At 43.5% G+C, this 16,313-nt stretch overlaps 1 protein-coding gene and 1 long non-coding RNA gene across 4 annotated transcripts in view; both read left to right on the top strand.

The window, feature by feature from the left end:
• The window catches only part of LOC308484587, a 241,250-nt gene that overhangs the window by 79,736 nt on the left and 145,201 nt on the right, over positions 1-16,313 (top strand). The gene's annotated exons all lie outside the window — the stretch shown is intronic.
• LSR (lipolysis stimulated lipoprotein receptor) overlaps positions 1-16,313 on the top strand; it is a 29,868-nt gene that overhangs the window by 2,728 nt on the left and 10,827 nt on the right. For all 3 annotated transcript variants that reach the window (XM_081018898.1, XM_081018896.1, XM_081018897.1), the window contains exons 2-3: positions 750-1,091; positions 14,537-14,656. In XM_081018898.1, the coding sequence (XP_080875024.1) occupies positions 750-1,091; positions 14,537-14,656 (462 nt within the window). The remainder of the gene's footprint in view (positions 1-749; positions 1,092-14,536; positions 14,657-16,313) is intronic.

The raw sequence follows: 16,313 nt of genomic DNA, 5'->3' as shown, positions 1-16,313 counted from the left end.
GACAGACTAGAAACAAAGGCTCATGGGGTTCATTTCTCTCTCTCTTTCACCCCACAATCCTGCATTTCTTTTTGTTTGAAAGATGCCGATAACAACTCTGGCTTTCTTTTCTGCCTGTTAGCCAGAAACAGGTTAAGGGTATGAATGAAATTAAATGCATAATGGTTCTCTTGCCTGTGAGAGTGCATTTCCTTACTCTGTGCTTAAGCCAGTTCTTCTTCCCTGTTGAAGTAGTGATAAAAACCCTTGGCTTAATAAATTTGCTTCTGCATTTGTGACAGCAAAGCTTTCTAGCTCACCTCACGTGTAGAAAGATATATCAGATTCCCAGGAGGCTAGGCTGTGGGATATTTCCTGCCTTGTCCATCAACATTTGACAGGTTTGGATGGCCAGCATTTAGTTACAGAAAATGCTGTGTTTTCACTGAGCTTGCAAACACCATGTCTGATTTCCACACTTGAGACTTAAATGTTTATTTCCTCTTGGAAGATGAAGCAGAGAAGCCAAACTGGCTTAACTAGGTGGTAGGGCTGACTGCATGCCCCTGAAATGAATTTGTTAAAAAGCGTAAGGGGCGTTTGCTAAGAGGATAAGGCAGGAGTATTCACAGTCCTGGATTCTAGTGTGCAATGGTCGTAGTAATTGACTGTGGTGGAGAAATATTCCAGGAGGGAATTCTGTGGCATTTTCCACTACTTTCCTGCTCATTACGATGTCGTCCTGTCTGACTGTCTGCTCTTATCTCCAGATCCTGCCTCTGCGATGCAAGTCACAGTGCAGAACCCATTCAACGTGGTCATCCTATTTCAACCTGTCACTCTCCAGTGCAACTACCAGACTTCGGCCACCCAACCACCTATTGTCACGTGGAAGTACAAGTCTTACTGCCGGAGCCGCCTGGCAGATGCCTTTAACCCCAGCGGCCAGGACAGCCAGATCACCAACCAGCTGCAGCAGAACAACCCCGGGTACAACCCATATGTGGAGTGTCAGGACAACTCCAGGACAGTGCGGGTTGTAGCTACCAAGCAAGGCAATGCAGTGACCCTTGGGGACTTCTACCAGGGCCGGCGCATCACCATCACCAATAGTAAGTAAATAGCAACAGGAGTGGTGGCTGTCTCCAAGAACCCTAATAGCAGCTGCTCTGTGAGGTAGGTTAGGTTGGGAATGTTGGGGCCAAAGTCACCCAGAGAGCTTCTTGTTTGGGTGGCGATCTGATCCTAGATCAAAGTCCCATAGGCTAACTGTGGCATCAGATTGGCTTTCTCAAAGAAGGTATGTATGTATGAAGAGAAAGCAGTGTTCTAGGTGGGCACAGGATGATATAAGTTAAGAATGTAGACAGGTCAGGATTATGGAATAGAAGCCAAGATCTGGAAGCTGGACAAATGGAAGATTTTTTTTTGGAAGTGTATTTCAGTCAGATCTGGCTTATCTTGGAGACAAAGGCCGTGATCCTAAAACATTGTCGCTTATTTGTGGCTACAGATTCACAGCTTGGTACAGCTTCCCAGTGGCTTTATTCTGCTGTTTGTCTTGATTTTTTTGGTACCCAGTTCCTGCTGTCCTGTGATTCTGTCAGTTTCACTGGTGCAGGCTGTTGTATTTGCGGTCTTCTTGCTGTGGCTCAGATTGCTAGGTGCCATAGGTTCCTTTGGTGAGAACAGCAGCATATGCATTCTAAAGACAAAATAACTGTTGGGCCAGAGAGGAGCATGGCCTGAGGGTTGAAGGACTGCATTTGGCCTGAGGTTCGCCACCCCTGGTCAAATGTTTAGCTGTCTTCAGTGGTGCATAAGCACTAGAAGGATGGGGTGTAAATTTTTATATAAAATAAAAATATCACAGGGCTCTTGTAATGATTACTGGGTAACATTATGTGAAGTGCTTTGAACACATAAAGCACTGTCTCACTTCTAAAGTATTCTTTCCCCAGGCTTTCTGTTTTGAGTTTCATGGGGCTTTTTTAAACCTACGTCTTATCTGTAGCACAAGGAAGAAGAAAGGCAAAGTGCCAGGATTACAACTGGGTGCGACCAGATTCCACACCTTCCTGTGCCCCAGTTTCTCTGTTGGCTGGAGCTGGAGAACAATAAGTTTACAAGTGCTGGAATGATTAGCTGTGCTTCCTGGCTAGGCAACTCCTCCCCTAGCCTAACATACTACCGCTTAATGTGCAGAGAGAATTTCGGTTCTGTGAGAAAACTTAATCCTAAAAGCCTTTGGAAAATTGAATTTTTGATTATTTGGCCTCAAGCTACAAAAGCTGAATTTGCAGGCAGTGCAGTCCCCAGAGTTCTGTGTAGCAGCACTCTACAGGCCACACTTGATAAGAGACTGATTTTGTCATGTAAACTCAGTGCACGAGTTCCCAGTAATCCATGTTAAAGCCAAAACCAATAGCCTAGATAGTTGAGTTTTTGTCAACTCTTGTTGGTAACAGCCTCCCCTTCCTGGGTCTTTCTCAGCCCAGATACTTGAGATTAAATGGAGGTGCCAAGAATTCAGTGTGAGAGCATACAGGCAAAGAATGCTATGCCTCTAAGCTTCTAAAGAGAAATTGTGGTGTTGCAACAGTATTCACATTATTGTATGTATTAGGAGTCTTCTGTGGTGGAGAGAGAGACTGAGTGATAGGTGCTTGAGTCACTTAACAGTTTGACAAATCACAGGCTTCAGTGAAAAATGTTTTGCCTGGGCTGGTAGATTTGAACCACAAACTGCAAGCAGCAGGTACTTGATATGGCAGGATTGGGGAGGGTCAGAAATCTGATTGTAATTCAGGGGTCGGCAAACTAAGGTCCGCAGGCCGGATCAGGCCCAATCAGGATCAGGCTGCAGACTGTCTGTGGATCGTCTTGGGGATTCTGTTTGTTCGGGCTGCGCCATTTCTCCCCGTGCCATTCTATTCCCCCCCTCCACACACACCGTGGTGGCGCCTCCTCCCTCCCTCCTCCTGGCTTCTCCCTGCCCTACCTAGAGGAGGAAGGGGGCTGGGCTAAGCTGGCTGAGCGCCATTTTAAGCAGCGCCTCCGGAGTCAGCCCTTTCGTGCCGCTCATCTTCCCTCCGCCGCCACCCTGGTGCTCCTGTGGACCAGGGAGCGGAGCGGATGAGCTCGCTCTGCCTACTCACGGGAAAAAGCAGTGGTGGTGGTTGTGGCTGGGGTGGTGGGGAGGAGGACTACTTGCCCCCCTCGCCTCTTCGTCCAGCTCCTCCTCCCTGGTGCTGCTTCTCTGGCCCGCCACAAGGTCTGAGGGACAGTGGACCAGCCTGCGGCTAAAAAAAATTGTCGATCCCTGTTGTAATTGATGGAGCATGGCACTGAGATGTGTAGGGCCAAATCTTCTAAAGTTTTTAAAAGGTCAAACCCACCACCCTCGGTTGTACAAACCCTGGAGTACGTAAGCAATGTACTTTCTTTGTTTCGCTTGCATTCACTCTATGTAGGTTTTGAGTTGTTGCTTCTGTATGGATTGAGTGTTGTTGTCTTTTTAACACCCTAAAGTATTCTTGCAACCAGCAAATGAACTGCTTGGGGCTCACTACGAACTACATCTTATCAATCATAAAACAAATCTTATCAACCCTGAAAGGGGTTTGAATCCGGTTCTACTTCTAAACCCCAACAATCCTGTTAACTGCTTTTTGATGATATTGGTAGGTATTGCACAACTGGAGAACAGCACAGTTCACTGGTTGATAGCATGACTTCTGAAAGCAGCAAAACACTATTCCAGGGGCAGGGAACATGCTGGACTGCCAACTTGCATCCTCCCTGAGCATTGCCCACGTTTGCTGAGGCTGCCAGGAGTTGGAATCCTGCAGCATGTGGAGGGCTCAGGTTCCCACATTTCTGCTCTAAGGAGATAGAATGGAAGAGAGAATGGAAGATTGTTTTCGAAGGGGAAAAGAATCATACTTGATTTTATACCTGTCTTTTCCAGCAAGTAAAATCTTAGAGGCATTTTCCCTTTCTCTCTTGCAGAGAGGAGAATGCCTTCTGTTGTTGTTGTTTTTTAATTGTCTCAAAATGACTTCCAACAGATTAATCAGACACCTTTTTAGTCTGATTTAATACTTAGTCGAGAGTGAACCCTATTGGCTGTGGTGAGGCTTGGTTCACGCATAACACCAAGCCAGACTATGACTCTGCAAGAGAGTCCATGTTTGTGGGTAACTGGAATGAAAATGGCAGCTGCTTTGCTCCAGCGCCATTCCTGCTGTTGCCACGCTGGCCAGAACTAAGCCAGCTTAATGGTTTGTCTCCTAGCAAATTGAGAGCTGTAACCAAGGTTTGCACTTTGTATACTGCTTATGGTTTGCCTGAGGTTTACAGACCATAAGCCTGGGATTGCCCGTTATTCTAAAGCAAACCATGAACTAGCTCTGGGAAGAAGGAGGAGGAGGAGTTTGGATTTAATATTCCGCTTTATCACTACCCTAAGGAGTCTCAAAGCAGCTAACATTCTCCTTTCCCTTCTTCCCCCACAACAAACACTCTGTGAGGTGAGCAAGGTTGAGAGACTTCAGAGAAGTGTGACTTGCCCAAGGTCACCCAGCAGCTGCATGTGGAAGAGCGGGACGCGAACCCGATTCACCAGATTACGAGTCCACCACTCTTAACCACTACACCACACTGGCTCTGGAGCAGGGAAGAAGCAAAGTTTCTGCTCTGGGTACCTGCACCTTTGCTCTTTCCCTCTAAGCCAAAGATTGTCTTATTATTGGGACTGTTTTCCCAGTAAGCATGCATAGGATTAAGCTGTATATATTGCAGCCCTAGTTCGTTTAAAATAAAATAAACCAAATAAAAATAATTACAAATTGGGACCAAGAACAGCAACCATTTTGCAATCTTTTCACTATCTCGTTCCTGCTGTTGTGCATCACAAAATTGACCCCTGCTAAATTCTGGCAAGTACTGCTGCTTTCTTTTTCTCTCTTATGAACTCTGACATCAGCAAAGACTTGAGAGGAGAGGCAAAACAGGAATAAACAGCATTTACTGTTCCAGCAGGTCAAAAGTCCATGGCAAAAACCTACGGCTTGTGATAACATGTTTCAAAACAAGTGTCGATCGCCAGATTTGGAGTCATCACAGGCATGTTCTCTTTCTTGCCTCCCTGCAAACCCATGGAAAAGATTGCAGTGTGATAACAGGGGTTTTTTCTCCTGCTACACTAAGGTCTGACTCACATTGCAGAAAACCAAAACAACCCTTTTGGACACCTGTGCTGTTTTCCCCCTGCTGCTTAAGCTCTGCATAGTTCTCGTCTTAGTAATGGGCAGAGTGAATTTAGTTGTGAAACCTTCAGCAGCACCATAACCAGCAGTTAAAAAAAATAATTGCAATGCACTTTCCATCCTCGCAGCACTTTCTAAGCACCTAATTGCAGTTATTTCAGGAAGCACAGAAGGTCTACTTAAAAACTTGGTGCAGCTTAGGCTGATGTTCAGGTTCTGGAAACAATTGGTTTGTAGAATATGCTGATATTCTGCTGATTTGCAAGTGTTGGTGCACTCGAAACAGGGATGGTGAAGTGGTGGCTCAAGACCTTGGTGTGGTCCTGGCCTTTGTACAGAATTTTAATCTTAAGAGTGATGCAACATTTGCTCAGTAAGGAACAGGAGAGGGTGGGGAAAGAATACACATGTGTATTTGCAAAACCCATCTATATAGGTTTTTAATGGTCCCATCCAACTCTACAATTCTATGATTCTATGTTGCTGTGCTTGAGCATGTCCCTAGTATCTCCTGGGCTTATGCAGGTGGCGCTGTGGTCTAAACCGCTGAGCCTCTTGGGCTTGCCGATCAGAAGGTTGGCGGTTCGAATCCCCATGATGCAGTGATCTCCCGTTGCTCTGTCCCAGCTCCTGTCAACCTAGCAGTTGAAAAGCTCGGTGGGCGCCTTGAGCGACCCTCCAAGCGCAAAAGGAACCCCGTAAGGGGCTCCGGAGCGCGGAGGGGGGTTGCGGCGCTGAGAGCTGCTTCACAGCCTGAGGAGCGAAGCCGCGCTGCTACTGTCGGTGAGCGCTGATCCCTTTTCCTGCTAAATTACGGATTCGGACGAAAAGCAACTAACTTGTGAGTAAAAGACTGAGTCATTTGAAATTAGAGACTTTAAAGGGAAAATCTAAATTGGCTTGAACTTGGCTGTAAGCGGAGAGACGTGGAAGCAGGAAGTCCGTCTTCCGCAGCCATTGAACTTGAAAAAAGCAATCAGCTGGAGGAGTGGAGGCTGAAAGAAAGAGATCCTAAGCTTTACAGATCTAAGCATCTATTGAACTTGCATCTTAAAGTAAAGACTTTAAGCTGAAGATTTGGGATTATTACTTGCACTTGACTTTCCTCCTTTTATTGGATTACAAATTAGAAGGTGAAACCCAGAGTCAGGAGCTGCCTGAGCACTAAGGGAGCTGTCAGTACTGCAGATTTGGATACTGTATATTGGAACTTGAAACAATCTGAGGGTATTGAGACCTTTTAAATTTGAAACACTCTTTTTGGAGATAAATAAGCACTGTCTGTAACAAAGTGACCATTTATAAACTCTGCTAAACATTTGTATTTGAAGGTTCTTGGACATTAAATTAGACTCTGAAAGACATTTTAAGCTCCCTCTAGAGGATTGGATTAAAACAGTGACTTTACATGCACATTTTACTTTCGATTCCCTTGTTGTCTGCTTGCTCTGGACCTTTCCATTCCCATGGGAATAACTCAGTGTGACCTTGACTGACAGATAACGTTGGAATGAGTGGCACAAGAAAAAGAGGGAGAGCTAAACAAACAACTTTAACAACTCTAACCTCAGCCTCACAGACACGTAGATCATCTGTACCTACTTTGCCCTCAGAAGTGGAGGGAGAGGGCGAAGCAGAGCAGTTACAATTGGAGGATATGGCCTCAGGAGCATCTGTTTCTGTTCTAGACAAAATTTTTGAAAAATTGGAAGCTTTGGACAAGAAAGTAGATGCGCAATCAGCAAAGATTGACAAAAATACAGAATGTCTAAATAAATTAACTACACAAGTGGTACAGAATGCACAAGCAATTGGACAGTTAACGGAGGCCTCAGCAGAAAATCGGAAATTGGCTGAGGACACCAGACAAAAATTAGAAAATTTAGAGCAAGAGGTAAGACCACTCACTAAACAAGTTGGGGAACATCAGATTTATCTCTCCATGATAGAACTGCGAAATCGTGAGAATAACTTGAGGATTAGATCATTACAAGAGGCAGAAGAAGGACATTTAACTGAGTTTTTGACCAAAGAATTCTCCAAGTTCTGGAATTTGGAAGAAAAGGACTTTAAAATCGTGTCAGCTTTCAGACTTGGAAGATTCATAAAGAAGGAGAGGCCCAGAGACTGTTTGATAACATTGAGATCAAAGGAGGAAAGGGATAAGATCTTGGGCCTACATTTCGTAAAATCACTGGAGGTTTTGGATAGAAGAATTGAAATCTATAAAGATATCCCAAGACTACTGCTGGATCTTAGAGCCGCCTATTCTGAACTTGCTAAACTACTAAGGAGCAACGCAATTCCATTCAGGTGGGAATTTCCCCAAGGAATATCTTTTACCTTTAGAGGGAGAAAGGTTAAGGTAAGAACACTGGAAGAGAGAGACAAATTCCTGTCTACATACGGAGAGGACCTTCAAAAAGGAATTGAACTACCTTCTGGGCCTGAGGCAACGCCAGTACCAACATCAGCACCTGTGGAACCTGAAGATCCTGAGAACAAGATACCACCCCTTGAAAAATAACCAGATAGTTCAGGATGTCTCTGCAACTGTTGAGCTGGAATATTAATGGTTGTAACATTCCGGAAAAAAGGAAGAAAATATTTCATATATTAAAAAAAGAACAATTGGACATTATTTGTTTACAAGAAACACATGTGACGAGGCTCCACAGAAAAGTGTTAATAAATAAAAGATTGGGCCAGGAATTTGTATCGTCAGACAAAGTTAAGAAGAGAGGCGTGGTGATATATGCAAAAGAGAGCCTGTCACCTAAATTCCTATTTAAAGATGAACATGGAAGAATTTTGGCTATTGAGATACAATATCAAGGAGAGAAACTGCTGATATTAGGAATCTATGCACCTAATGAAGGGAAATCGGAATTTTACAAGAAGTTGCAGGAGACAATGCTGGACTATCTAGACTACAACAACATCATAATGATGGGAGATATGAATGGGGTCGTATCAACTAACATGGACAAGTCACAAAGTCAAAATGTTACAAAAGACGGCAGACTACCTAAAACCTTTTTTGAAATGACTGACAATATGGATTTGATTGATATTTGGAGGACAAAGAACCCACTAGGAAGAGAGGGAACATTCTTTTCTGAAGCCCAACTGACCTGGACAAGAATCGACCAAATATGGATTTCTAGAGGCCTGGCACCTAAGGTCAGAAAAGTGGAAATCTGCCCAAAGACCTGCTCCGACCATAATGCAGTAAAGATGGATATGACACTATTACCAACTGGATCCTTTAGATGGAAGATGAATGACAATTTGTTTAGAGATCAGGAAATTACCAAGAAGGCCCAAAAAGTTTTGAAGGACTACTTTGAGATAAACATGAATAATATGGTGGAAAAAAGAATAATCTGGGACGCAAGCAAAGCTGTAATGAGGGGATTCTTGATACAACAGAATGCAGTAAAGAAAAGAACACAAAATGAGAAAAAAGATAAGATCTTGGATAAAATAAAAGAATTAGAGAAGAAATTAAGAGTGAATCCGAAGTCACAGCCAACTCTGAGAGAAATTAAACTTTATCAAACACAATATTCTAAATTGATAAATCAGGAAATTGAATGGAAGGTTAAATTAATGAAACAAAAAACGTTTGAGTCGGCGAATAAATGTGGAAAACTGCTAGCTTGGCAGTTGAAGAGAAGACAAAGATTAAATACTGTTACAAACTTAGAGGTTGATGGAAAAAACATCCAGAATCCAGTGGATATCAGAAAGTGTTTCCAGAGATACTTCAAAAAATTATACACCCAAGGGCCGCAAGACGATGTTGAGATTAAACAATTTTTGGCAAAAAACGGACTATCTAAATTGTCACAAGAAAATAGGACAATCCTGAATTCTAAAATAACACGACAGGAGATCGAACAAGCCATCCAGAACATGCAACTTGGCAAATCTCCAGGACCAGATGGGCTGACCTCCAAGTACTATAAGACATTAAAAGACTATTTGATACAACCTTTGATGGAGGTCAGCAATGAAATTATGGAGGGGAAGAGGGCACCGGAGTCTTGGAAGGAAGCGTTTATCACATTAATACCAAAGTCGGAAGCTGAAAAGACACAACTTAAGAACTACCGTCCCATCTCTCTTTTAAATGTGGATTACAAAATATTTGCAGACATTTTGGCAAATAGATTTAAAAAAGTTTTAAATGAAGTAATTCATAAGGACCAGGCCGGCTTTCTCCCAGGTAGACATCTGTTTGCTAATACAAGGAACATTATTGACATTTTGGAACTTTTGCAAACAGATATAAATACAAAAGCAGTTTTAATTTTTATAGACGCGGAGAAGGCCTTTGACAATATCTCCTGGAAATTTATGATGGGAAATTTAAAAGAGATGGGAGTGGGACGGGGTTTTGAGAATGGGATTGAGGCGATATATTCAGAACAGAAAGCTAAACTGATAGTTAATAATGTGGTTACAGAAGAGTTTAAAATTGAAAAAGGGACACGACAAGGTTGCCCTATTTCCCCTTTGTTATTCATTTCGGTTCTGGAAGTGCTATTGAACATGATTAGAGGGGATCGGTTGGTGGAAGGAATTCAGGTCGGTCAGAAACAATATAAATTAAAAGCTTTCGCAGATGACCTGGTTTTGACCTTGCAGAAGCCAGAGCCCAGTACGAAAAGAGTATTACAACTGATTAATGACTTTGGTCGGGTGGCTGGATTTAAACTAAATAAACAGAAAACTAAGGTTTTGGGGAAAAATTTGACTGATACAGAGTCAGAACGGTTTCAGAATGAGACGGAACTTAATGTGGTTAAAAAAGTAAAATACCTAGGGGTAAACATAACAGTAAAAAATCTAAGTCTATTTAAGGACAATTATGAAAAATGCTGGACAGAAATTAAGAGAGACTTAGATAGTTGGTCAAAATTGAAACTTTCTTTGTTAGGCCGAATTGCTGCTATCAAGATGAATGTATTGCCAAGGATGTTGTTTTTATTTCAAACACTTCAGGTTTTGGACAAAACGGAGTGCTTCCAGAAGTGGCAGAGAGACATTTCTAAGTTTGTCTGGCAGGGCAAAAAGCCCAGAATTAAGTTTAAGATTTTAACCGATGCAAAACAAAGAGGGGGCTTTGCCCTGCCAGACTTAAAGTTGTATTATGAAGCCGCAGCGTTCTGCTGGCTAAAAGATTGGCTACTTCTTGAAGACACTGATGTGTTAGATCTGGAAGGGTTTAACAATGCTTTTGGATGGCATGCATATTTATGGTATGACAAGGTTAAAGCAAATAAGGCCTTTAAGAACCATATTGTCAGAAAATCACTGTTTAATGTCTGGACAAAATATAAAGACTTGCTGGAAAATAAAACACCAAGGTGGCTTTCACCTCTGGAAGCTAAGGCCCGAAAAAGACCCAATATGGAGGCTAAATGGCCAAAATATTGGGAAATACTAGAAAAGGATGGAGACAATTGGATATTGCAGAGTTTGGAGAAAATGAAAGACAAAGTGCGAGATTGGTTACATTACGCTCAGATTAAAGAAGTTTTTAAAAATGATAAGAAACTAGGGTTCCAGGTGGAGAAATCGAAATTAGAAACAGAATTGCTAGAACCAAAGATTAAGGTACTTTCAAGGATGTATAACTTGCTGTTGAAATGGAATACACAAGACGAAACGGTTAAATCGGCTATGATAAGGTGGGCACAGGACATTGGGCACAATATCATGTTTGAGGACTGGGAGAGGTTGTGGAGTAATGGATTGAAATTTACTGCATGTAACGCTCTGAAAGAAAATGTAATGAAAATGATTTATAGATGGTATATGACCCCAGTCAAACTTGCCAAAATTTACCACCTGTCTGATAATAAGTGTTGGAAATGCAAAGAGTGTGAGGGAACGTTCTTCCACCTCTGGTGGACTTGCCCTAAAGTGAAGGCGTTCTGGGAAATGATTTATAATGAACTGAAAAAGGTATTTAAATATACCTTCACTAAGAAACCAGAGGCTTTCCTTTTGGGTATTGTCGGTCAAGGGGTGGCAAAGAAGGACCAGACATTTTTTATGTATGCAACAACAGCAGCAAGGATACTTCTCGCAAAACATTGGAAAACTCAAGATCTACCCACACTGGAAGAATGGCAGATGCAACTGATAGACTACATGGAACTGGCTGAAATGACCGGCAGAATTCGTGACCTGGGAGAAGAGAGGATTGAGGAGGACTGGAAGAAATTTAAGAATTATTTACAAAAACATTGTAATTTGAGTGAATGCTAAATAAGATGCTAGACCAAAATAACTGAGCACCACTAAATTTAGAAGTTTTCAAGAAAATAAGTAAGACTGTGAAATTTAGCTCCTTCTGAGAATTATAAGATTATGAAATATAGAAGGGATATAAGAATTTAAATAAGATGATAAATTGCTGACCAAATGTTATAACGATGAAAGTGGGAGCGGGAGATGTGAGGAAGTCCAAAGAAAATGTGAAAATATGTTAAGATCAATGTTATATTGCTTATTATGTTTATTTTTATTGTAAAACCTAATAAATTGCTTTAAAAAAAAAAAAAAGAAAGAAAAGCACGCCAGTGCAAGTACCACTGCGGCAGGAAGGTAAATGGCTTTTCCGTGCACTCTGGCACTCTTCACAGTGTCCTGTTGCATCAGAAGCAGTTTAGTCATGACCTGGAAAGCAGTTCTGTAAAAGTGAGGCCAACCCCATCAACTCTTGTATTGCCACTGCCGGTGTATCTGATATTTGCACATATATCGGTTTGCTATGGGGAAACATTCCTGAGTGCTGTTGCGGAACAAACCCTATTTTATTTATGCAGCTGTGAACCCCTATAGCAAGGCTGCGGGTTCCCTGCCTGAAAAGACCCAGTTTCTCATTCCTGCAAAACAGCAGAGATGCTGTTTGTACCAGGGGTAGTTGACATGGTGCCCTCAGGATGTTCTTGGACTACAGCTCCCATCATCCCTGACTGACAGGCATTCTCACTGTGGCTGATGGGAGAGAACATCTAGAGGGCACCATGTTGGCTATCCCTGGTTTTTACAATCAGAGATAGGGAGCCGTACTTGTTGCTTCAGCAACTGCGCTAGAATGTGTATATGACCAATTTCCTTCTCCCTCACCCAATGCTGCTTCTGTGGACTTGTTAAAGTGGAAGAAGTTGAAGGCATAAATTGCCACCAGGTGAGTTAGCACGTGGGGAATAATTGCATGTTATTTTGGGCTGTATAAGGAAGTGAGGAAGTGGTTTCCCTGTGATCTTAGGTGTTGATGGCTTGATCTACCCAACTAATTGTTGTTAACCTGGCCCAGCCAGAAGCCTTGGAGCAAATGAGGAGTACCAGAATCCAAACCAGCTGAGAGAAAAACCTTTTCCCTGCACTTCCTTGTCTCTCGCCCTATTTCACGCCTCCTATATTTTCCAGGATTGAGTCATTCATTCTCCACACTGACTTTCCCTTGGAGAGCCTTGATGGGCCAAAGCTGTCTACTTTCCAGAGAAGGGAGAATAACTGGCCCATGAATTGCCACACAGCAGCACTGCCGAGTTGTACAGATGAGGAAAAAATAAATACTTGGGAGATTCAATACATCCTGTGGGCTGGTCCTTGCCTGCTTGCGATTTAATTCCTACTTCACGTTCAACCATTTCTGCATCCTGGTATGACTCAAAGAAGGAAAAAAAGAGCATCTGCTAATAGCCCTTACCTAACCATAGCGAGAGCATCCAATGCAATGTGTTAAAATTGTAACTTCCCTTTTAAGAAGGGAAGTATCACGGTTGATGGTTGGAATTTTGTACAGGGAATATTTTTTTCCTTGAGACTTTGGGCAGAGAATCCAGCAAAAGTCTCAAAACAACCTTTCCCCCCTCCTGCTGCTGGTGAGTGGTCCCAGCGTGAACTACCGCTGCATTGGATACTCCCTTCTTCTACCCTCATACTAAATAGAAGTGCTTACCTGCAGAACTCTTCATCTTTGCAGACCTCCACCCTCAGCCAGGCACAGAGATTGGGCAGTAGTGTAGCATATTCAGAAGTGTAGGGTCCCTTCATCATGGTCACAAGCCACACCCCTTCTAAGATTATACAAGTTCACCATAATCATCATCATCATCATCATCATCATCCTCAGAGGTACATTGCAACAATCAATGCCGATCTCCATGCGCTCTCTTCCTGTTAGATTTATTTTCTATGCACACACATGGGCAAATGATTTGGTGTGCTCCAATATAGTGGCTTGTGCTCTACATGAAGTTCAATTGTGTGTAGAAGAACTTGCACACCATTTTTAAATAAAAACTGAATAGCCTTGTGTTTTCGGTTTTCATAAATGTTTGGCTTTCGAGCATACAGTGGCTAAGAAGCTTCCTTTTTGTGCTGATTGGGCTGTTCTTGGATGCTGGAGACAGGGACACTGCTGTGGAAATAGTATGGGTGTTCGACCCTTTATGACCTTGGACCGCTGCTTCACTGAGTGCAAGGAGGAGAGCCGCCTTATATTGTGTCTCTGGTCTGTAAAAGAAGGTGTAGCAGGGACAACCCCCCCCCCCAGTCAAGCCCTCTTGCAAGATGTTGCTGGGCAATTTAATTGTGAATTTGGAATGTGTTTCCTGGAGAAGCCCCTCTGTCAGTTTCTGGCTTAATCCCAGGACTTTTTCCCCTGGCAAGGTGGGGTGGCTCGCCTCTGCAAGAGATTTCCTTTTTTACTTTTTGCGTTCCTCTTGAACAATGAGTCTTCCACCAATTGAGAGAGGCCCAGTATGGTTGCCTATTTCTGATCTCCTTGCAGCACAAAAGCTAGGATAAGCTTTTGAAAATAATTCAGGCTGAAATTGGGGCACAGCTTCTCTCTAGGGCCCAGAGCTCGCTTTCAGAGACAGGTGCTATTCATCACTTGTGCACAAAATACCCCCACCTTGCTGCAGTTTCCAGTTCTTACATATAGGTAAATTTCCTTAAATGAATGGTTGGAAAGGTAGGTATCCGTATGGTTTCTCTTCATGAGCAATGGTTTGCAGCTTCCCTACGATGCTCATAGATTCCCAAGACAAAAACCAAACTGATGGTACAGTTTATAACCAGCGGAAGAATATTATTTTTCTTTAGAACAATATTATGGTTTTGTATGTAGGTTTTGTACCTTGAGAGAAGATGCTGTGACTCTGCTTAACATTCATCTATCCAAGGAGCTGACATTTAGCATCTGGGTTGATACCCTTTTCTTCTTCTCTGCCTTCTTTTTCATCCTTCTCCTCTAGATGCTGACCTCAGCATTGACCAGACAGCTTGGGGAGACAGTGGGGTGTACTACTGCACAGTGACTTCCAATCAAGACTTGCAAGGCAACAATGAGGCCTACGCTGAGCTCATTGTTTTGGGTAAGTGACAAGGCTGCTGTTGAGCACACAGGAATCTCTCAGGACAGATCAGGGCAGCTTAATTGCATTCTGTGGGAGGCTTCGTAGGGGAGGATGCTCTCGCACAAGACTAGCTGGCCTATTGGGTAAATCCCCAGGAGGAAAGGAAGACCTGGATGGTTGTCAAGCTTAGTTTGTCCTGCAAAACTGGTGCATGTACCTTTGCTTTCCAAGTCCCACCCACTCAGAGGAAGATAAGGTGTTTGGGTTCATCCACAGAAGAATGAGGTGATGTAGTTCATATTGCAGGTGGTAGCTTTTATTTTGTTGCTGCTAGCCCAGATTTGTTGGGTTACAAAAATACACCAAGGAGAAAAACAACACAGGAGAGAAGAGAGGTGCTGTGCTAGTTTTCACTCAGACTTTTTAAATGTAAGGAAGCATCCAAAATGTTTATCTCCCCATCTCAATAACTCAGGGTCTGAACTGGTGCAGTCCATTCTGTTGCCCAGGCTCTACTGCGGGGGTCGGCAACCTAAGGTCCATGGGCCACAAGTGGCCCATGGGGGTTGTTTAACTGGCCCATGGACCCCCGCCCCCCACTCGGTCAGCTCCCATGTGCCGCGCTACGGCGTGGAGCAGAGCGGGGACCACCTTCTGCAACACTGGCTGGCTTCCTGAAGCTCCTGCAGCCAGTGGGAAGCTGTGCAATGCCTCCTCCATGCCGGAAGGCGTGCCGGAAATATCGTTTGTGCGTGCATGCGCACACACTCTGGCCCATGGTGGCATTTGTGGGACTGTGAACCGGCCCAAGCCACGAAAACTTTGCCGACCTTCTCTACTGCCTTAGCCTGATTTGTGCGCTGCACTAGCAGCCTGAGAAACCGCTTCTGGGACCCCAGCACTGTGCTTCCTGTCCTAGCACCGGCTGTATCCAGGCAGGCATATAATTCCTTCTGTTTGATTGCCTGCCATATCAGCCGAACTGCTTTATGCCCAGCTTTGTTATAGCACTGGATCCCTCACACTCCCAACCTATGCCACACCCTATCTGGGACACTCATGCGTAGACACACAAAAATTTGCTACTCGGGTGTCCTCTTGTAGTCAGTTGTAAATACTCTCCAATGTGTGTGTGTGTCTTCTGGGAACAAAGCAGGGTCTCTGGACTGGAGCCAGGGTGCAGGTTGATCTTTGTTTGCTATGCACACAGGACTCTTTCTTTGCAAATTCTCTGTGTGTGCGTGTGCACGTCTGTGATACTGTACTGGAGGAACCAGTTCTAAGTGCGGGTGGAGACTGGCATTCTGAAGTGTCCCTTTATCGTGGGCAGTGCCGCGTCACCCTGCCCTGTAACATTGGCCCCTGTCATGAGGAATTTTGTGTCCTTTGTGGAGCTTAAAAAAATACTATTCTTGTATATTGTTACTTAAGCAAAATGTATGGAATTTTGCTTATTCTACATGTTTCTGCCTTTCTCAATGATTGTGTGCTACGAAGGGCACACAAGCCTTAATGCTACCTGCTGGAAATATTATTGCTTGAGTTGCCAGGGATTGATTTTGGGACCTTGTGTATATGCAGTAGTAGTTGCAGTTAAGACTGTCTTGGGTAGCAGGGCTGGGAACAACCCTTTTGTTTTGTCTGTGGACTTGGGGAATTGTTGACGGTCGGAAAT

This window comes from Podarcis pityusensis (assembly GCF_964106645.2).
Source record: "Podarcis pityusensis genome assembly, chromosome: 8".
NCBI classification, from domain to species: domain Eukaryota; kingdom Metazoa; phylum Chordata; class Lepidosauria; order Squamata; family Lacertidae; genus Podarcis; species Podarcis pityusensis.
The sequence above is the reverse complement of the archived record's forward strand: the minus strand, read 5'-3'. Positions and strand labels throughout refer to the sequence as shown.